Here is a 22,759-nt window from a genome sequence, read left to right as displayed (position 1 = left end):
GCCAGTCCAAGTCCCCAAACTGAAGAACCTGGAGTCTGATGTTGGAGGGCAGGAGGGGGATAAATGCACAGGGGAAGGATATAGGCTGGGAGGCTAGGCCAGTCTCATCTTTTCAGGTTTTTCTGCCGTTTTATATTCACTGGCAGCTGATTAGATGGTGCCCAGCCAGATTAAGGGTGGGTCTGCTCTCCCCGGTCCACTGACTCAAATGTTAATGTCCTTTGGCAATACCCTCACAGACACATCCAAGACCAATACTTTGCATCCTTCAATCCAATCAAGTTGACACTCAGTATTAACCATCACAAGCCCTATGAAATAAAAAGTTTTATGACCCCTTTCTTCCCAGAATTACGAATGCCAATTTACTTGCTCTACATTTATACAACTTCAATGACCTGGGGCAGGTAGGTTTGCAATGTTTTGTTACTTCCCCATTGTCCATATCCACTTGTGTCCTTGGCCATGGCCAACTAATTTACAGGTTGAAACATTTCCCAGCACTTTGGAAGGCTGTGTGGTGGGAGGACTGCTTGAGGCGAGGAGTTCAAGACCAACCTGGGCAAAATAGTGAGACCGCTGTCTCTATAAAAAGTAAGATTAGCCAGGTGTGGTGGCACATTCCTGTGGTCCTGGCTACTTGGGTGGCTGAGCCCAGGAGGTTGAGGCTACAGTGAGCCATGATCATGCTGCTACACTCCAGCCTGGGTGACGGAGCAAGATCTTATCTCAAAAAAACAAAACAAAACACATTGTACTAGACTGTCTTAGTATTTGAAGCTTGAACAGATACACAGAAAAGACAGAGAAGCCACCTACAACGCATTCTAGAAAGAAGATCATGCTGCTGAGGATCATGGAAGTATCCTGGTTCCCATTGTCAAGCTTAGTTGTTCAGCTCTTCCTTAAGTTATATAAACTATCCCAGAATTCTTCTAAATTCCCCAACCCCTTTAATTTGGTTTAAATTAGCCAAATCAGGTTATTGTTGCCTATAATGAAAACTTAAGGGAAATAAATTGGTTGGGAGAATGTGTTGTAGCCAGTAGCCTGTCAAGAAAATGTTGCATTTTTAAGTGGTTTTGTCAAGCTGAGAAGGGATGAAGTGAGGGAGACTTATCTGACTTTCAAGATACTTGGCTTTCAAACCATTTGTTTTCACTTCTTGACCGTATTATCACCATCCTCCCAGGACTTTACACCAGAAATCTGAAGGTCACCACTGATACCATCTTCCCCTCTTTCTTCCTATGTCTAATCATTAGTTACATCTGCCAGGTTCCATACCTTGAGTATGTCTTTTCATTCCCACTATTACTGCCTTAGTTCAGGTTACTGCTTTTCTTACGCATTACATTACTATGGGCTTTTAAATGGCTTCTGTGCCTTTATCTACTCACAAACTATTCATGCTGCAGTCAGAAGTGTTCTTTCTAAGCCAAAATTATTCACTTCCAAAATGAAGATCTAATTATGTTCACAAGTCCTCTCCTTTTTCACCCTTTCCCCACTCTAGTGTTAATCTAATACTAGGTTAATCAAGGTAATGGGGTAGAAGGTCATGGGTAACTTCAAATCACACTTTAAATGAACTCTAGTCAAAGTACTGAATACAATGGATATAAACTTGCTTAGTAAAACTACCTCTAATAATTTAGGAATAAATTTGCCTTCTGTGAAAGCCATTCCAAAGTACAAAAATAGTATAATTACAGGTATTTAAGCTCACAAAATATCAAGGTTATGACTGAAAAATTGGCAAATGTTTTTTGTTTCGCCTCTTAGTTGAGCTCTGTGTAACAAATGGAAATAGAAGCACACAAATTCAAATTCAAGAAAAGGGACTCTAACTGACTGAGGATATTGTGGCTTTCAAAAAGGAGAGAACATTTTAGATGATACGAAGAAAATGTCACCCCATTACTCAGAATTCACTCTATTCGACAGATATATACACCCCTCAGCAAGTGCTCCTAAGGATGAGAGGAGAGTAAGTTTTTCCATCTATCTCTATCAACACTCTTCCTAAAATACCTAATGCCTAACAAGTCTAAAGAACACACTGGCTACTCATACCTCCCATAGGCAGAGACCTTGTCCTTTTTGTCCTGCTGTACCTCAGGTAACCAGCAGTCACTGAGCGGATGCTAATACATTTGCAAATTCCTCTGGAGCCTCTAAAGACCATATCATGAATCATCAATTCAAATGCCTATAGGAGTAGGGCAGGTGATATGATTGAGTAAACAGAGTCATTTTAGGGCCTATAACAAAGGGGAGAGAGGTCAGGAGCGGTGGCTCACGCCTGTAATCCTAGCACTTTGGGAGGCCAAGGTGGGCCAATCATTTGAGGTCAGGAGCTCGAGACCAGCCTGACCAACATGGTGAAACCCCGTCTCTACTAAAAATACAAAAAAATTAGCCGGGCGTGGTGGTGCATGCCTGTAGTCCCAGCTACTCAGGAGGCTGAGGGAGGAGAATCGCTTGAACCCGGGAGGCGGAGGTTACAATGAGCCGAGATCCGCGCCACTGCACTCCAGCGTGGGCGAGAGCGAGACTCCGTCTCAAAAAACAAAACAAAAACAAAGGGGAACCTACAACTACATAAGCCATCTCCAGGCTAGTTTCTTTAACGAGTCTTCATATAATAATCTCCTCAGGGTCCTGTTTTATCCCTACAAAATACAAAACAGTTCCTCGTGTCTTCCTTCAAATATACTACAGTCTTTAGCTCATCAGGGTAGCTGAGTTAATCCAAGGCGTAATCCCAAAAGCGAAACTGAATGTCAGAATCGATCTCATCTCAACACTCATTCCAGAAGTAAAAACTTCTTCTGCAAGTTCAGCTTTTGACTATGAATTCTTCAGCGCGACTTTTGCAGAGAGCTCTGTTCCAAGAAGCTGGCGGCTTAACACAAACTGTCTACTCATGCACAAGGTGAGGCTGGCTTGGGTCCAGATTCGGCGGTAGAGTGGAAAAGTTACGCGGGCCGACTTTAACCACAAAGGCAATTTCTGCCCAGGGCTAGCGTTCCCAGAGGGGCCCGAGGGCGCGCCAGGCTCGGGTGCAGGGGCAAGAAGACCCAGAGCTAAAGCACCCCCGGAGGGCCCGCCGAGGAGAGGGCGGGCTCAGGGCTCAGAGACCCTCCCAGCTCGGAGCCAGCGCTGGAACACGATAGCGCGAGGAGAAACCCCTAGAAACGGCAAAAAGGCGAACGTAGCGGATGACGCTGCCCAGACGTTAGGCGCCGACGGGAGCTGATTGTCACCGTAGGACCAGCGAGGGGGCGGGGCGGAGCTGTGCCTCAAAGCGCCTGCGCGGAGAGCCCCCTCTCAGGGACCAGGCTGGGAGGCGAGGAAAAGGAACGTGGGGCGCGGGAGGTCCACTGCATACGCAGGCGCACTCGGCGATCCCGGCTTTTCGGCGCACCCGTTCCAGCACAGGCCTTGGGGCGGGGCCTCGGGTGCAGGGGCGGGGCCGGGGCGGGGATAAATGCGGAGGGACTGTCCGGCTTTCGCTCTCAGCTCGCAGCCGCCGCAGTCGCCACCACCTCCTCTGATCTACTAAAGTCATGTTACCCAACACCGGGTAAGGGGGTCGGGGCGGCGCGGGGAGAGACCCGGTCGGGCGAAGGGCGCGTCTCGGGAGGGCCGCCGCTAATCTCCCGGGCTGGCCGGCCCGGCGGTGGGAAGTCAAGGATGCTGCCTGGGCACGCTCTAAGCTCTGGTCCGCGCTGGGCGCTGTGCACCGAGAATCTGCGGTAACGCGTGAAAAGGAACACAAAGTTTTGTGTTACAGGGTGGCAGCAGTGTAGAAACCTCTTCCACTGGTAAAGGGCCGAGGGTAAGTCACCCTGCCGCCCGCAGTGCTGGCCCTCCCTGAATTTAGCAGGAGTGCATGCCTGGCCGAATGCGTACGAGTTCTAGGTGAAAGGTCGCAGGAGCAGCTCCAGAGTTTAAATGTAGAGTTTTCACTGTTCCTGACGCTCAATTCTAGAGTAATAATGGAGTGTTTAAAAACTGATTTCCAAATTAGAAACAAATTAAACCGATCTTAAAACATGGGTATCTTTTAGGGATTTTTTTCACCTTAAAAAATTGTGTTAAAATACGTATAAAATTTGCCATCTTAACCATTTTTTAAGTGTACACTTTAGTAGTGTTAAGTAGATTCATATCGTTGTGCAGTCAATCTCCAGAACTTTTTTCATCTGCAAGCTGAAACTCTACCCATTAAACAACCCCTCTTCCCCACCTCCGCTCATCCATTGGCAACCACCATTCTACTTTCTGGTTTATGTAAGGTCTGGGTATCTTGAGTTGAGTGACGTGTTGTCAGATTTTGTGATTTGCCTGAAACATGCAGGCATATAGCCAAAGACTTAAAACAGTTCAAAGAATATAGGGTAAAAAGTGAGTCTCCCCATCCGTAAAATCTAGTCCCCCAGTTACTTATGTTATGTTTCTGTTTTGTGCATGTATAAACATATTTTGTATACATCCAGACCCCCCCCCCACACAGGTACACAGACACACACACCCTTTCTTAAAAGTAGCAGCAAATTCTATTCTTGGTCTTGCTACTTTTAGTTGGTATGTCTTGGGACATTCTTTTTTTTTTTTTTTTAAAGACAAGGTCTCCCATGTTGCCCAGACTGGCCTCTAGCCTCGAACCCCCAGGCTGATGTTCCTTCCTTCTTAGCCTCTGGAGTACTTGGGATTACAGGCATGCACCACTGTGCCCAGGGACAAACATTTTTGGTACATGCAGATCTTCCGCCTCCTTTTTTTTTTTTCTTTTGAGACAGAGTATCGCTCTTCTCCCAGGCTGAAGTGAAGTGGCGTGATCTCGGCTCACTGCAACCTCCGCCTCCCGGGTTCAAGCGATTCTCCTGCCTCAGCCTCCCTAGTAGCTGGGACTACAGGCGCGTGCCACCACGCCATGTTAATTTTTTTGTATTTTTAGTAGAGACGGGGTTTCACCATGTTAGCCAGGATGGTCTCGATTTCCTGATCTCGTGATCCGTCCGCCTCGGCCTCCCAAAGTGCTGGGATTACAGGTGTAAGCCACTGCACCTGGCCCCTCCTCCTTTTTTTTTTTTTCCGAGACAAGAGTCTCGCTCTGTCGCCCAGACTGGAGTGCAGTGGCGCCATCTCGGCTCCCTGCAAGCTCCGCCTCCCGGGTTCACGCCATTCTCCTGCCTCAGCCTCCCCAGAAGCTGGGACTACAGGCACCTGCCACCACGCCAGGCTAATTTTTTTGTATTTTTAGTAGAGACGGGGTTTCACCGTGTTCACCAGGATGGTCTTGATCTCCTGACCTCGTGATCCGCCCACCTGGGCCTCCCAAAGTGCTGGGATTACAGGCGTGAGCCACCGTGCCCGGCTACCCCTCCTCCTTTTTAATGGTTGCGTAATATTCTGTAACAGCCTGAGTATCCATTATGCAAAATGCTTGGTTCCAGAAGTGTTTTGGATTTCAGATTTGGTTTGCTCAACCTGTATATGAATATACCTTTGTTTATTTAACCTGTTCCCTATTGTTGGATACTAGACTGTTTCCAGTTTTTTGGATACTCTTTTTGCTTCCATGATTATACTTATATTTCTCTATTTGCATATATGTAAGTGTATATGTAGGGATAAACTCCTGGAAGTGAAATTGCTGGATCGAAGAGTAGATGTGGCTGACACAGTGGCTCACGCCTGTAGTTCCAGTACTTTGGGAGGCCGAGGTGGGCGGATCACTTGAGGTCAAGAGTTCGAGACCAGCCTGGCCAACATGGTGAAACCCTGTCTCCACTAAAACTACAAAATTACAAAAATTACAGATACAAAAATTAGCTGGGCCTGGTGGCGGGCACCTGTAATCCCAGCTACTCAGGAGGCTGAGGCAGGAGAACCGCTTGAACCTGGGAGGCGGAGGTGGCAGTAAACCAAGATCATGCGACTGCCCTGCCCTCCACCCTGGGTGAAAGAGTGAGACTCTGTCTCAAAAAGAAAAAAGAGTAAATGCACTTTATATTTTGATAGATATTGCCAGATGACCCTCCAGAAGGGTTGCACACCCAAAAGGATAAATGAGACCCCCTAATCCCACATGCTGGCTAACTGCAAAATAGTTAATGATGAAAATCTAATTAGAGAAAAAAGTGTCACCTCATTATTGTTAAATTTTGCATTTATTTTATCACAAGTGTGGATTTTGATCTCTTTGCATATTTAAACCAGGGACAATTTGATCCCCAGAGGACATTTGGTAATATCTGAGGACATTTTTGATAGTCACAATTGAACGGGGATGCTAATGCCATCTTGTGGGTAGAGTACAGGGATGCTGGTACACATCCTACAATGCACAAGCATTCACTACAACAAATAATTATGTAGTCCAAGAGGTCAGTCGTGCAGAGGTTGAGAAACCCTGGTTTAAAGCCATCTATGTATCTTTATATTTGTCTGGCTTAACAAACGGGGTTTTTGATTAATCTCTGAGGGCTCTGTATATTTTAAAAATTTGTCTTTTATCATGTTACAAATATTTTCCAGTTTTTCATGTTGCATCTGGACTTTGATTATACTCTTTATTTAACACGGAGAAACGTGTTTTTGTAAAGCAAGAGTTATCAGTCTTTTAAGGCTTTTGCATTTTTGTGAGAAGCCTTTGAGTTAAACCAATATCTTTCTTTCTTTCTTTCTCTTTTTTTTTTTTTTTTTAGATGGAGGCTTGCTCTGTTGCCCAGGCTTGAGTGCAGTGGTGCGATCTTGTTTCACTGCATCCTCTGCCTCCCAGGTTCAAGTGATTCTCCTGCCTCAGCCTCCCAGGTTCAAGTGATTCTCCTGCCGCAGCCTCCCAAGTAGCTGGGATTACAGGCGCACAACGCCATGCCTAGCTAATTTTTATATTTTTAGTAGAGTCGGGGTTTCACCATGTTGGCCTGGTTGGTCTCAAACTCCAGACCTCAAGTAATCATCCTGACTCGGCCTCCCAAAATGCTAGGATTATAGGTGTGAACCACTGTGCCTGGGCAGATCTTTCTATAATTAGTTTCCTTCCAATGTTTTTATGGTTTTATATGTTTATATTTTTCAAATATATTTCTATTGTATGTATTTTTTGTACTCAGATTTTTTTATCCCCCTGGGATTTGTTTCAGGAAGTGAGTTAGGAAGCCTACTTGATTTTTCTTCAGATGGCTGCTCAGTTGTCCTAGCAGCATTGACTTAATAGTTAATCTTTTTTCTTCCGTTCGAAATTCTACCTCTGTCGTATATTAAATTCTTGTACATGTAGAGGTCTGTTTCTGGACTTTCTGCTCTGCTACTTTAGTCTGTATTCATGTACCAGTACCAAACTGTTTAATTAATTAATTAATTGAGACAGGGTCTCACTCTGTCACCCAGGCTGGGGTGCATTGGCACTATCATAGGTCACTGCAGCCTTGATCTCCTGGGCTTAAGCAGTCCTCCCAGCTCATCTTCACAATTAGCTGGGACTAGAGACATGCGCCATAATGCCTGGCTATTTAAAACAAATTTTTTTGTAGAGGAGTCTCACTTTGTGGCCCAGGCTGGTCTCAAACTCCTGGGCTCAAGTGATCCTCCGGCCTCAGCCCCCGAAGTGCTAGGATTACAGATGTGAGCCACTCTACCCAGCCCAAACTATTTTAATTGTTTTAGTTTTATAAAATGTTTTAATATGTGGGAAAGCTAGTTCCCACCACATTTGGATTATTTTTCAGAATTTTCCTGGTTATACTTGGGTATTTATTTTTCCAAATGAACCTTAGAATAATTTGTATAGTTTTTTGGAAACAATTGTTCTTCCTTTTTAAAACAGTTAACAAACATTTCAGCACTTTTACCTGATTTTGGGGTACCAGAGAATTTTAGTAAATCAAACTGTAAGTTAGCTCTGCATTAATAAGTTTTAGCCATCTATCAATAATACTAAGAAATTTGGAGCCTTCTTTGAAGTGCTCTTGCCTTCCATATTCTGGTACTAATGCTTTGGAGCTGGAGGGCTTCCTTACTGGCACAGATCGGGCTTATGTTTGCTTTTTTTTCTGCCAATGCCAAAGACTCTGAGTGAGGAAGAAAATGCCCTTTCTCCTACTGGGAATCAATCCGGCTATACTCAAGGCAAAGAGGTATGGCTTTTTCACAGCAATAGTTGGGACATTTTCTTGTAAATACTTACATTAAAAATCACTTTAACCTGTGGTCCCAGCTACTTGGGAGGCTGAGGTGAGAGAATCACTTGAGTCCAGGAGGTTGAGGCTGCCGTGAGCTGTTGAGGCTGTTATGGTAAACTGAGGACCAGAGAGACCGATATTGGGAAGACAGGAGGATGTTTATTTAAGGTACGCACCGGCTCAGTGGATTCACGTCCAAAAAGCTGAGCCTTGAACCAAAACAGATTTTAGCTTATACAGACCAGCATACAAGAGCAAAACAAAGGCAGTAAATTTTACAGTGACAAGTCAGGTAATCCATAGCATAACTGCTGACCTGGCACTAACCTGTGGCCTTGCATAGCTAGTGGCCTAGCAGCTGCATTGAAAAAACAGGAACTTTGCAAATCTTACTTAAATACAAGCATTGGCAAACATAGTCATAACTAATAGTACAGGAGAGACAGTAAAGGAAATCGTTTTTCTTCTTTTAACCTTGCTCAGGGGTGTTTGGAGCTCATTTCTGCAGGCTAGGTCACCATGACCTGTCTATAGCCTTGCTTGCAGTAGTGAAAAACTTGTGTTTTTCACTTAACCCTTACTTTCCTTGGAGTGAATAAATGCAATATTTATTTTTCTTTAAATTTCTCCCTCAAGGTGACAGAGCAAGACTGTCAAAAGAAAAACACAATGACAACAAAACCACTTTAATATTTTGTGTATACTGCCTTTTGTATAAAAAAAGGAAGGGATAATTTTTCACATACATGGAGTGTGATATCTATATATATATATGTATGTTTGCTTATCTTTGAAAAAAGTACAAAAATGATAGGCCAGAAATTAATGAAGCTAGTCACCTAGAGGTAAGAGATCAGACTTCTTTTTTAAAAGTTTTTAAGTTTCATTTATTTATTTATTTTTGAGATGGAGTCTTGCTCTGTCGCCCAGGCTGGAGTACAGTGGCGTGATCTAGGCTCACTGCAACCTCTGCCTCTTGGGTTCAAGCGATTCTCCTGCCTCAGCCTCCGGAGTAGCTGGAATTACAGGTGTGCACCACACACCTGGCTAATTTTTTTTTTTTTTTTTAAGACGGAGTCTTGCGCTGTCGCCCAGGCTGCACCTCCAGGGTTCAAGCAATTCTCCTGCTTCAGCCTCCCGAGTAGCTGAGATTACAGGTGCCTGCCACCATGCCTGGCTGTTGTGTGTGTGTGTGTGTGTGTGTGTGTGTGTTTAGTAGAGACAGGGTTTCACCATGTTGGTCAGGCTGGTCTCCAACTCCTGACCTCGTGATCCACCTGCCTCAATCTCCCAAAGTGCTGGGATTACAGGCATAAGCCACCGCGCCTGGTCAATTTTTGTATTTTTTTAGTAGAGACGGAGTTTCGCCACGAAACTCGTCTGGAGCTGACCTCAGGTGATCTGCCTACCTCGGCCTCCCAAAGTGCTGGGATTACAGGCGTGAGCCACTGCACCCGGCCTTAATTCTTTTTTAACCCCACAAGTATTATTTTATTATTATTATTATTGTTATTTTATTTTTTTTTTGAGACGGAGTCTCGCTCTGTCGCCCAGGCTGGAGTGCAGTGGCCGGATCTCAGCTCACTGCAAGCTCCGCCTCCCAGGTGTACGGCATTCTCCTGCCTCAGCCTCCCGAGTAGCTCGGACTACAGGCGCCCGCCACCACGCCCGGCTAGTTTTTTGTATTTTTTTAGTAGAGACGGGCTTTCACCGTGTTAGCCAGGATGGTCTCGATCTCCTGACCTCGTGATCAGCCCGTCTCGGCCTCCCAAAGTGCTGGGATTACAGGCTTGAGCCACCGCTCCCGGCTGTATTATTTTATTATTATTGTACTCTTTCTAAAAAAGATTTCTGTACTTATTTACTAATATCTTTGGTTTTCCTATTTTCTTGAATTTCAGACCTTCCATGTGGAAACACTTTTCTTCTGACTGAAGTGTAACCTTTAGTAAATAAGGTGTAAGACAGAATGAAAAACTATTTGGATTATAATGAAATAAACAATGCTGTAGTTATTTGCCGATGATGTAATTATCCTGCACAGGAAACCAAAATAACGTATAACTGAATTGTTATAATTAATAAAAGTTTAAGAAAATTGCTATATATAAAAGTCAACAAATAAAAATAATTTTGAGCTTGGCATGGTGGCTTACGCCTATAATCCCAACATTTTGAGAGGCCAAGGTGGGAGGATCGCTTGAGCCCAGGTGTTCAAGACCACCCTGGGCAACATAGAAAGACTCTGTCTCTACCAAAAAAAAAAAAAAAATCAAGCATAGTGATGCACACCTGTGATCTAGTTATTCAGGAGGCTTAGGTAGGAGGATTAGTTGAGCTAGGGAGGTCAAGTCTGCAGTAATCTGTGATTGTGCCATTGCACACTAGCCTGGGCGACAAAGGGAGACTCTCTCAAAAAATAATAGTAAGTTAGATTTCTACACAAGCAAAAATCTGCAAGAAGTATATAGTACATAGCAATAAAAATGAGAAGTTCAAAATCCCAGATATGGACTCCACTACAGGACAAATTATGTATATTCTTCAGCAAATAAATGGCATAAAGAGTGGAAGGGAAGCTGGCACTGATTAAAAGAGAAACTCTTAAGGTATAACGACCAAATGTAATGTGGGGTACTTATTGGATCCTGATTTGATCAGGCCAACCACAAAAAAACCTGAGATAATTATAAAAGTTTGAACATAGATATTGGGTGATATTGAGAAATTATTGTTAATTTTCTTAGGTATAATAATGACATTAGTGTTTTAAAAGTTTTTATCTGTTAGAAAAGTAAATACTGAAGTATTCATAGGTGAAAGTACATAGGTGAAAATACCTCTGGGATTTGGTTTCTTTTCTTTTCTTTTTTTTTTTTTTTGAAACAGGGTCTCACTCTGTGGTTCAGGCTGGAGTGCAGTGGTGTGATACCAGCTGACTGCAACCTCCGTGTTGTGGTCCCAGGTGATCCTCCTACCTCAGCTTCCTGAGTAGTTGGGACTACGGGTGCATACCACATGCCTGGCTAATTTTTCTATTTTTTAGTAGAGATGAGGTTTCTCCATGTTGCCCAGGCTGGACTCAAACTCCAGGGCTAAAGTGATCTGCCCACCTCCGCCTCCCAAAGTGCTGAGATTATAGGCATGAACCACCATGCTACCCGGGATTTGCTCTCTGATGATTGCTTTCACAATTTAGTTGTTGGATAAACATGGAAGCTTATTATACTCTTTTCTGGTTTTTTGAATGTATTTGAAAATTCCATAATAAAAAGAGTCTTTGTTTTTGCACTGATTGTTTATTGGTTGCAAGGGAAGGAATAGCAACTGTGCAGTGGAGAAATATGGTAACACTATGGATAGATGATAAAAATTAACATTATAAAGTGAGTACAGATGGACGTTGTATGCTGCCCTATGGGATATACTGAGGAAAACACAGTATCACATGTTCTGGTTGGAAATGCATAACCGGAATCTAATCATGAAGAAATATCAGTTGAATCCAAAATGAGCATTCAGCCAGGGGTGGTGGCTCATGCTTGTAATCCCAGCACTTAGCAAGGCCAAGGCAGGAGAATCGTTTGAGCCCAATTGTTCAAGACCAGGCTGGCCAACAAAGTAGGACCCTGTCTCTACAAAAAATAAAAAAAATTAGCCGGGCTTGATGATGCGTGCCTGTAGTCCCAGCTACTCAGGAGACTGAGTAGGAGACTTGCTTGAGTCCAGGAGGTCAAGGCTGCAGTGAGCCCTGATCGCACCACTGGACTTCAGCCTTAGTGACAGACAAGACCCTGTCTCAAAAAACAAACAAACGAACAAACAAACAAAAAGCCAGGTGCTGTGGCTCACGCCTGTCATCCTAGCACTTTGGGAGACTGAGGCAGGCAGATCACGAGGTTAGGAGTTCAAGACCAGCCTGACCAACATGGTGAAACCCCATCTGTACTAAAAACAGAAAAATTAGCTGGGCATGGTGGCACGTGCCTGTAATCCCAGCTACTCAGGAGGCTGAGGCTGGAGAATCACTTGAACCTGGGAGGTGGAGGTTGTAGTGAGCCGAGATCGCGCCACAGCACTCCAGCCTGGGAGACAGAGCTAGACTCTGTCTCAAAAAAAAAAAAAAAAAAAAAAATAGGCCAGGTGTGGTGGCTCACAGCTGTAATCCCAGCACTTTGGGAGCCTAGGCCAGTGGATCACAAGGTCAGGAGTCCAAGACCATAGTGAAACCCCGTCACTGCTAAAAATATAAAAAATTAGCCAGGTGTGGTGGTGCATGCCTGTAATCCCAGCTACTCAGGAGGCTGAGGCAGGAGAACTGCTTGAACCTGGGAGGTGGAGGTTGCAGTGAGCTGAGATTGTGCCACTGCACTCCATCCTGGGTGACAGAGTGTGACTCCATCTTGGAAAAGAAAAAAACTAAGGATCATTGTATTTTTAAAAAAGGAGTGCAGACTGTATTTTTCAAAAGGTCAACATCATAAAAGACAGAAGAGGCTGCAAAAATGTTCTAGATCAAAGGAGACTAAAGAGATACGTCAATTAAAAGCACTACCCTAAACTGGGTCCTGTAGTGGAAGGAAAAAATGCTCTAAAGGGCATTATTGAATCAGTTGACAAAATTAAAATACTATGAAAGTAGATACATAAGAGATCAAGCTTTGATGTATTCAGATCACTTTTTTTTTTTTTTTTTTTTTTTTTGAGACAGGGTCAGTCTCTGTTTCCCAGGCTAGAGTACAGTAGTGTAATCATGGCTCACTGCAGCCTTGACCTTTGGGCTCAAAAAATCTTCCTGACTGAGCCTCCCGAGTAGCTGGGACTATAGGCGTGCACCGCCACACATAGCTAATTTTTTAATTTTGTAGAGACAGGGTCTCACTATGTTGCCCTGGCTGGTTTCGACTTCTGGGCTCAAGTGATCCCCCTGTCTTGGTCTCCCAAACTGCTGGGATTATAGGCATGAGCCACTGCACCTGGCCTCAAATCACTCTTAAGTGTTTTGGAGAAAATAAGATATAAAGAAGGAGAAAGGGAGAAGGAGAGAAAATGAGCACAAATGCGAAATCATTGGGGTAAAATATTAACCATATATGTATCTGGGTGAAGGATATGTGAGTATTTTTTGGTACTACTATTATTCTTGCAACTTTTCTTTAAGTTTGAATTATTTACAAATAAAAAGTTGGAAAAAGTTAAAAATAATGGAGTACCTAGGAATAAAGCCAACAAAAGATGTATAATACCTTTCTGTAGGAAATTATATAATAGTGAAAAACAGAAAGACCTAAATAAACAGGGAGTTATACCATGTTCATGGATTAGAACACTCACTGTCACAAAGATGTCAATTCTTTCCACTTTGAATTATAGACTTACTATAATTTCTATCAAAATCTCAACTGATTTCACTTGATCAGTTAGATAATGAGATTCTAAAATATATGTGGGCCAGGCACAGTGGCTTATGCCTGTAATTCTAGCACTTTGGGAAGCTGATGCCAGTGGATCACTTGAGGTCAGGAATTTGAGACCAGCTTGGCCAACATGGCAAAACCCTGTCTCTACTAAAAATACAAAAAATAGCTAGTCACGGTGGCGTGTACCTGTAGTCCCAGCTACTCAGGAGGCTGAGGCAGGAGAATCACTTGAACCCAGGAGGCTGAAGTTGCAGTGAGCTGAGATCACACCACTGCACTCCAACCTGGGCGACGGAGCGAGACTCTGTCTCTAAATAAATAAATAAAGTAAAAATTAAAGTAAAATATATGTGGAAAAGCAGAGGTCCAAATATAGACAAGAAACTCTTGAAGAAGAATAAATTGGAATTATTTGCCTTATCAATTATTAAGACTGATAAAACTGTTTTAATTAAGGCAGTGTGGTCATGTAGATTAGTGGAACAGAATAGAGAGTCCAAAAGCAGATATATATATTTATGGACATTCAGTTTGTAACAGAGTTGATATGAAGAGCTGTGAGAAAGATGGGTATTTCAGACTTGGACAGTTGGTTATCTATGTGGGAAAAAATGTATTAGTCCCCTACCTCCGTTTATACACACAAATTAATTCCAGGTAGATTAAAGACCAAACTTATTAATTTATCTGTTTAGAGACAGGGTCTCGCTCTGTCACCAAGCTGGAGTGCAGTGACACGATCATGGCTCACTGCAGCCTCAACCTCCTGGGCTCAAGCAATCCTCTCACTTCAGCCTCCTGTGTAGCTGGGACTACAGGTGCACACCACTACACTGGGCTAATTTTTTTATTTTTTGTAGAGACAGGGTCTCACCATGTTGCCCAGGTTAGTCTTGTACTCCTGGGCTCAATCCATCCTCCCATCACGGCCTCCCAAAGTACTGGGATTATAGGTCTGAGCTACCACACAAGGTAGCTCAAGACCAAACTTTAAAAGGTAAACCATGAAACTTTTGAAATACAAATTAATACACTTATAGGAAAAAAAGAATTTCTTAAGATTCCCAAAGCCCGGGCCATAAAAGAAAAGAATTATACATTCCTTAATATTAATGAATTTTCTAGGCCGGATGCAGTGACTCACACCTGTAATCCCATCACTTTGGGAGGCCAAGGTGGGCAGATCACTTGAGGTCAGGAGTTCAAGACCAGCCTGGCCAACATGGTGAAACCCTGTCTCTACTAAAAATACAAAAAATTAGCCAGGTGTGATGGCACATGCCTGTAATCCCAACTATTTGGGAGGCTGAGGCAGGAGAATCACTTGAATCCAGGAGACAGAGGTTGCAGTGAGCTGAGATCGCGCCACTGCACTTCAGTCCGGGTGACAGAGTAAGACTCCATCTCAAAAAAAAAAAAAAAAGATTTTTCTATAATCCCAGTGCTTTGCGAGGCTGAGGCAGGAGAATTGCTTGAGGCCAGGAGTTAAAGATGAGCCTGGGCAACATAGCAAGACCCTGTCCCCCTCAAAAAATAAAAAAATTAAATTAAGCAGGCATGTTGGTGTGTACATGTAGTTCCAGCTACTTGGGAGGCTGAGACAGGAGGATTGCATAATCCCAGGAGTAGGAGGTTATAGTGAGTTATGATTGAGCCACTGCACTTCAACCTGGGTGACACAGCAAGACCCTGTCTCCAATGATAAAAGAATTTCTGCTCATCAGAAGACACTATAGGCCGGGTGCGGTGGCTCAAGCCTATAATCCCAGCACTTTGGGAGGCCGAGGCGGGCGGATCACGAGGTCAGGAGATCGAGACCATGCTGGCTAACACGGTGAAACCCCGTCTCTACTAAAAAATACAAAAAACTAGCCGGGCGAGGTGGCAGGTGCCTGTAATCCCACCTACTCGGGAGGCTGAGGCAGGAGAATGGCATAAACCCGGGAGGCGGAGCTTGCAGTGAGCTGAGATCTGGCCACTGCACTCCAGCCTGGGTGACAGGGTGAGACTCCGTCTCAAAAAAAAAAAAAACAAAACACTATAAAAATAGTGAAAGAGCAAGCCAGAAATGAAAAGATACTGAAATGTATGTAATTTATAGACTTGTATGACTCAATAAGAAAAAAGTTAACCTTATTTATAGAAAAATGGGCAAAACTGGCCAGGCTTGGTGGCTCACACCTGTAATCCCAGCACTTTGGGAGGTGGAGGCAGGTGGATCACCTTGAGGTCAGGAGTTCGAGACCAGCCTGACCAAAATGCAGAAACCCCCATCTCTACTAAAAGTACAAAATCAGCTAGGTGTGGCGGCGCATCCCTGTAATCCCAACTACTTGGGAGGCTGAGGCACGAGAATCACTTGAACCCAGGAGGCGGAGGTTGCAGTGAGCCAAGATTACACCATTGTACTGCAGCCTGGGTAACAAGAGCGAAACTCTGTCTCAAAGGAAAAAAAAAGAAAAAGAAAAATGGGCAAAACCAATTAATAGGAACTTTGCAAGAGAAGGAACACAAGTGACCATTAACATGGGAACAAAAATGTATTCCACCTCATTAGTAACTGGGGAAGTGCAAATGAAAATTGCATTAGGATATCATTTCATAATACAGAATTGGCAAAAAAATTTTAAGGTCAGATATTACCAAGTGTTGGGGAGGTTGTGGAGCTACAGGAACTCTTATACTCATTCACTGCTGTTGGTAAGAATATTATCCTCTTTGGGCCAGGTGCAGTGGCTCACGCCTGTAATCCCAGCACTTTGGGAGGCCGAGGTAGGCGGATCATGAGGTCAGGAGATCAAGACCATCCTGGCCAACATGGTGAAACCCCATCTCTACTAAAAATACAAAAATTAGCTGGGTGTGGTGGCGTGCGCCTGTAGTCCCAGCTACTTGGGAGGCTGAGGCAGGAGAAATGCTTGAACCCGGGAGGCAGAGGTTGTGATGAGCCAGGATCGCGCCACTGCACTCCAGCCTGGTGACAGAGTGAGACTCAGTCTCAAAATAATAATAATAATAAATAAATAAATAAAACAGAACCACAAACTGGATGGCTTAAAACAATTGGATGCTCTCACTGTTCTGGAAGCTAGAATTCTGAAACCAAGGTGTCAGCAAGTCTGCGCTGTTGCAGTTCTAGGAAGAATCCTTCTTTGCTTCTTCCCAGCTTCTGAGGGTGGCCAGCGATCCTTCTGTTTGGGCCTTACAGCTGCATCCCTCCAGACTCTCTGCCTTTGTCATCATACATTCTCTGTGTGTCTGTCTTTACAGAGTCTTCCCTCTCAGAAGGACACCTGTCCGATTGGAGTAAGGGCCCGCCCTACTCCAATATGACTTCATTTTAACTAATTACGTCTTCAGCAATCCTGGTTCCAACTAAGGTCACCTTCTAAAGTTAGGACTTCCACTTGCTTTTTAGGGGACACAATTCAATCAATAACAGGGAGATAAGGCCGGGGTTATCTTCCTGTTATTGATTGATAACATCCCTTGCTATTATCTTAATTTTTATTCTTTTATTCTTTTTTAATGAGTTTACTAGGAAATTATTTTAGATGTCTCCTTCTCACTTAGCAAGTGAGTAAATAAAAAGTTTAAATGAACTTAATTTAATGTTTATAAGCCCAGCACTTAGGGAGGCCAAAGCAGGAGGATCACTTGAGCCCAGTTCAAGACCAACCTGGGTGACACAGTGAGACACTGTTTCTACAAAAAATTTAAAATTTTCCAGGTGTGGTCGTACACGCCTGTAGTCCCAGCTACTTAGCTGGTGAGGCAGAAGGATCACTTAAGGCCAGAGGCAGAGGTTGCAGTGAGCCATGATCACACCACGGCACTCCAGACTGGACGACAAATAAACAAACAAAAAAAGTAGCAGAAGGATAATGTTTTATCTAATTAGGATTCAAAATTAGCATTCCTTATCATCAAATTGATCACAAATGCTCATCTGTAGCAATCAATCTTAGCTCCAGGGCCATATACAAACGGGTGGTGGGTCAGATTTGGCCTGGGGCCATAATTTGCAGACTGTTGATTTAGACTCAGACCTAGGTACTAGGAATAATGAAAAAACAAGGGAATGAATAATAACATTTAAGGTAGTTTTCATTCTGTGGGGTGGGGGAAGGAAGGAGGATAGAGTTGGAGAGGAATATACAGGTGGCTTCTTGGGTATTGGTAATACTCTATTTCTTGCCTTGATACTACTGTTCATTTTAATTTTGTTCATTAAACAATACACATTGTTTTACATGCTTTTTATATGTGTGCTATATTTCACGAAAAATAATTTCAACCTCTCTGACTCCTCCCCACTTCTCCACCCTCCCTCCTTCTTACCAAACCAATTATTCCTTATTTTAAAACTGCTTCCCACTTTTACCTCTGATCTCTTCTGGAGTGTAATCCTCTGGGTTGTGCAAGAGCTTTATGTTCTTTTATTAACAAACCTGTTAATCTATTACCAATCTCAGGTCATCCCTTTTTCTTTGTCGTTGTTGCTTTTGCTCTTCTCTCTCCATTCTTTTCCTTAAGCAGACTTTTAAATTTGCCCTTAGAAAGTAAAAAAGAAAGTGGGTTTCCCTTGCTGTTATCTTACTTTATTTTCTTCTTTTAGTTTTTCTTTTATGAGTTTACTAGGAAATTCTTTCAGATGTCTCCGTTTCACTTAGCAACTGAGTAAGCAGAAAGTTTAAGTGAACTTAATGAAATGGTGGGAGGCCAGGGTGGGAGGATCACATAAGGCCAGGAGTTTGAGACCTGCCTGGGTAACATACCAAGCCCCTGTCTCACAAACAGTTTTAAAAAGTAGTTGGGTAGGGTGATGTGCGCCTGTAGTCCCAGCTGCTTGTGAGGCTGAGATGGGAAGATCACTTAGGCCCAGGAATTCAAGGCTGCAGTGAGCCATGGTTGTGCCACTGTACTCCAGCCTGGGTAACAGAGCTGTCTGGAAAAGAAAAAAAAAAAAAAAAGACAGCACGTAGGAGTTCAAGGCCAGCCTGGGTAAGATGGTGAGACCCCATTTCCATTTAAAAAAACAAAAACAAAAAACAGGCTGGCCGGGTGCGGTGGCTCACACCTGTAATCTCAGCACTTGGGAGGCCGAGGCGGGTGGATCATGAGGTCAGGGGTTCAAGACCAGCCTGGCCAACATGGTGAAACCTCATCTCTGCTAGAAATACAAAAATTAGCTGGGCATGGTGGTGCACACCTGTAGTCCCAGCTACTCGGGAGGCTGAAGCAGGAGAATCGCTTGAACCTGGGAGGCAGAGGTTGCAGTGAGCTGAGATCGCACCACTGCACTCCAGCCTGGGCGACAGAGCAAGACTCCATCTCAAAAAACACACACACACAGAGCACACACACAAAAGTAATGAAATGGGCACAGGGACCTGTCAGTACATTTGAATCAGAATATTTCAGATCAACCTGCAGCAATTTGTGAGACTTCTCGGTTTGTTTATTTAACAGCTCTTTTGAGATGTGATTCACGTACCACACTATTCACTCATTTAAAATATGCAATTCATTGGCTGTTAATATATTCACAGAGTTGTGCAGCCATCACCACAGTCAATTTTAAATCCTTTTAATCATCCCAGAAAGAAACCCCTCAACCCTCCGTTGTCAGCCTCCAACCCCTCCCACTTCCAGCTCGAGGTAACCTCTGATCTTTGTGTCTCTATAGGTTTGCCTATTCTGGACATTTCATGTAAATGGCATCACCTGTGGTCCTTCATGACTGGCTTCTTCCACTTAGCAGAATGTTTTTGGTTCATCCATGTTGTGGTTTATAGCAGTACTTTATTTCTGAACATTATTTCATTGTATGCATGGCTACACCACATTCTGCTTATCTGTTCATCAGCTGATGGACATGTGGGTTGTTGCCACCCTGGCTATTATGAGCGTTCGTTGAACAATTGTTTGTTTTTAGATAATTGCTTTTAAGTGGCATTTAGTCATTGTGGAAAATTTGAAAAATATTAAAGAATATAAAGAATATGATAAAATTTACTCATAATCCCGCCACTCAAAAAAAAAAAGCTTTATTGACATGTTTTCTGTGGGAAAAAAATGCACGTTTATATAATTTGTTTTATAATTCTTCATTTCTCTTGAAGATTTGCTTTGCATTTGAACAGGTTTTGTTTGCCAAATCACAGCAAGACTGGCCAACTGCAGTTGTCGTAAATAATTTATAAGTCATTGTGCAGTGGGAGTACAGTGGAGTTATCTGCCACCAGATGGGCATGGGGAGGGTTTAGAGAAAATTTCAGAGGAGGAAACATATATTATAAAAATATGTATGAGGTTCTGATACCCATCAGTAAATAAAATATTGGGTCTTCTAATAAGGTCATTTTGTTCTGTTGTAGGAGGCTGGCAGGATGTACAGTCTTTATCACAGGTGCAAGCCGTGGCATTGGCAAAGCTATTGCATTGAAAGCAGCAAAGGATGGAGCAAATATTGTTATTGCCGCAAAGACCGCCCAGCCACATCCAAAACTTCTAGGCACAATCTATACTGCTGCTGAAGAAAGTGAGTGTGACAGTGCCATTTGATAAAATGTCTTTCTAGTGGTTTCAATACATAGAGAATTTGCTGGAGAGTTTAGATAAAGCTATTTGAAAGCTACCCTGAAAATAATTGTATCTAGTGAAAGAAGTATTTATGTTGTCACCTTGGGGCAGTGCTTCTTACCATTTTTCTCCTCTAGCACTTTTAAGCAATGTGAGAGATTCCATTTAAAAATCTTATTTCATGGCCTGGCGTGGTGACTCACACCTGTAATTTCAGCACTTTGGGAGGCTGAGGCGGGTGGATCACCTGAAGTCAGGAGTTCGAGACCAGCCTGGCCTACATGGCAGAAACCCTGTCTCTACTAAAAATACAAAAATTAGCTGGGTGGGGTGGTGCACACCTGTAATTCCAGCTACTCGGGAGGCTGAGGCAGGAGAATCACTTGAACCTGGGAGGCGGAGGTTGCAGTGAGCCAAGATCATGCCACTGCACTCCAGCCCGGGTGACAGAGTGAGACTCTGTCTCTAAAAAAAAAAAAAAAAAATCTTGTTACATGAGGGCAGTGGTTCTTGGATGGGAGGGGGAGTGGGGAAGTAGAGTGGAGAGAATTTGATTGGCGAGTGGCATGAACTCTTTGAAAAAGCTTTATGTGTTATTTATTCTCTGCACAATTTGCAAGTCATCATTTTAATACTTTTAGTTGACAAATGATTATTACATACTTCTATTTAAGGCATGGTGCTAGGCACAGAGCCAGGAGAGAGGGCTTAAAAATTCAACTTCAGTTGACATTGCTAGTTTTGTTAGTCATGTTCAGAGCACTGTGGTTATGTTAGAGGAATGCATGTGAAGTGTTTATGAGTGAAATGATGTCAGGGATTTGCTTTAAAACACACAAGCAAAAAATAAAATAGGGGAAAGGAAAGATAAACATATTAACTGACAAAACTAACAATCATTGAAGATAGGTGATGGGTTCCTATTAGTTTATTATAGCATCTTTACATTTTTGTATACTTTAGAATATTTCCACAATAAAAAGTTTTTTAAAATTACTTTCAACTGGGTGAGGTGACTCATGCCGGTAATCCCAGCACTTTGGGAGGCTAAGGCTGGTGGATCACTTGAGGTCAGGAGTTCCAGACCAGCCTGGGCAACATGGCAAAACCGCGGCTCTACAAAAAATAGAAAAATTAGCCTGGCATGGTGGTGTACGCCCGTAGTCCCAGCTACTTGGAAAGCTGAGGTGGGAGGATCCCTTGAGCCCAGGAGATTGAGGCTGCAGGGAGCCATGTTTGTGCCACTGCACCCGAGCCTGGGCAAGAGAGTGAGACCCTGTTTGAAAAACGAAAACAAACAACAACAACAAAAAACTTCCTTTTTTTAGCTTTTTAAAAACAGTTACAAAGAAACCGCCACCAAACCTTCGTTTTTGTTTTATAATAGTGTTGGCCTAGCTAGTCTGTCCTACTATATGGCAGAGTCACTGGTGGTAAGATAGAGTTATTTATATTGATTTTCCAAACACAGGGTACTTATTTCTTTTGACCGTGATATCAGAATCAAAGGTATAATATTTAAATGCTTTAACGCTTTTTCGTTTTGTATCCTTTATATAAGTTGAAGCAGTTGGAGGGAAGGCCTTGCCGTGTATCGTTGATGTGAGAGATGAACAGCAGATCAGTGATGCAGTGCAGAAAGCTGTCAAGAAATTTGGAGGTAACAACTTCATTCTGAAAAAATTATTGAATATTGGTAAAATAAAGGTATAACTATAATGTTAATTTAAAAATTTGTTTTGATTCTTGGATTTTCTGAGTCGTTGGAGAAATAATGTATTCGTTCACGCAGAACATGGTTTAAAGGCATCTGATGAGGCTGGGCGCGGTGGCTCACACCTGTAATCGCAGCACTTCAGGAGGCCGAGGCAGGCAGGTCACTTGAGGTCAGGAGTTTGAGACCTGACCTGGTCAACATGGTGAAACCCCGTCTCCACTAAAAATACAAAAATTAGCTGAGCATGGTGGTGTACGCCTATAATCCCAGCTACTCAGGAGACTGTGATGGGAGAATTGCTTGAACCTGGGAGGTGGAGGTTGCAGTGAGCTGAGATTGCACCACTGCATTCCAGTCTGGGTGACAGAGTAAGACTCCATCTCAAAAAAAAGAAAAGAAAAAAAAGTGTAGAATGATAGACTGTGGAGACTGGGAAGAAAGAAGGGATGGAAGAGGGGTGGATGAAGAGAAATTACTTAATGGATACAATGTTTGCTGTTTGGGTGATGGATACCCTACAATCCTGGACACTTCACAATCTATGCATGTGAGAAAATTGCACTTGTACCTTATACATTTATTTTTGGAAAAATTCTTCTTTTATGTGGTTAAATCTCATCTTCACAAAGTCAGTTCCCTCACCATGCCAACTAATCAGAAGTATATTTTTCTTTCTCTGATTTCTTTTTTTCTTTTCTTTTCTTTTCTTTTTTTTCTTTTTCTTTTTTTTTTTTTTTTTTGAGACTGAGTCTTGCTCTTGTCACCCAGACTGGAGTGCAGTGGCATAATCTTGGCTTACTGCAACCTCTGCCTCCCAGGTTCAAGCAATTCTCCTGCCTCAG

General features: G+C 43.1%; 1 protein-coding gene across 3 annotated transcripts in view; it reads left to right on the top strand.

Annotated features, from left to right (window-relative positions):
• The first annotated feature begins 3,307 nt into the window (after positions 1-3,307).
• The window catches only part of HSDL2 (hydroxysteroid dehydrogenase like 2), an 82,942-nt gene continuing 63,490 nt past the window's right edge, over positions 3,308-22,759 (top strand). For 2 of the 3 annotated variants that reach the window (XM_025359859.1, XM_025359858.1), the window contains exons 1-3: positions 3,308-3,589; positions 19,996-20,159; positions 21,762-21,860. In XM_025359859.1, the coding sequence (XP_025215644.1) occupies positions 3,573-3,589; positions 19,996-20,159; positions 21,762-21,860 (280 nt within the window). In that variant the 5' untranslated portion in view covers positions 3,308-3,572. The remainder of the gene's footprint in view (positions 3,590-19,995; positions 20,160-21,761; positions 21,861-22,759) is intronic. The other variant, XM_025359860.1, reaches the window with a different exon arrangement.

This window comes from Theropithecus gelada, chromosome 15 (assembly GCF_003255815.1).
Source record: "Theropithecus gelada isolate Dixy chromosome 15, Tgel_1.0, whole genome shotgun sequence".
Taxonomy (NCBI): Eukaryota; Metazoa; Chordata; class Mammalia; order Primates; family Cercopithecidae; genus Theropithecus; species Theropithecus gelada.
The sequence above is the reverse complement of the archived record's forward strand: the minus strand, read 5'-3'. Positions and strand labels throughout refer to the sequence as shown.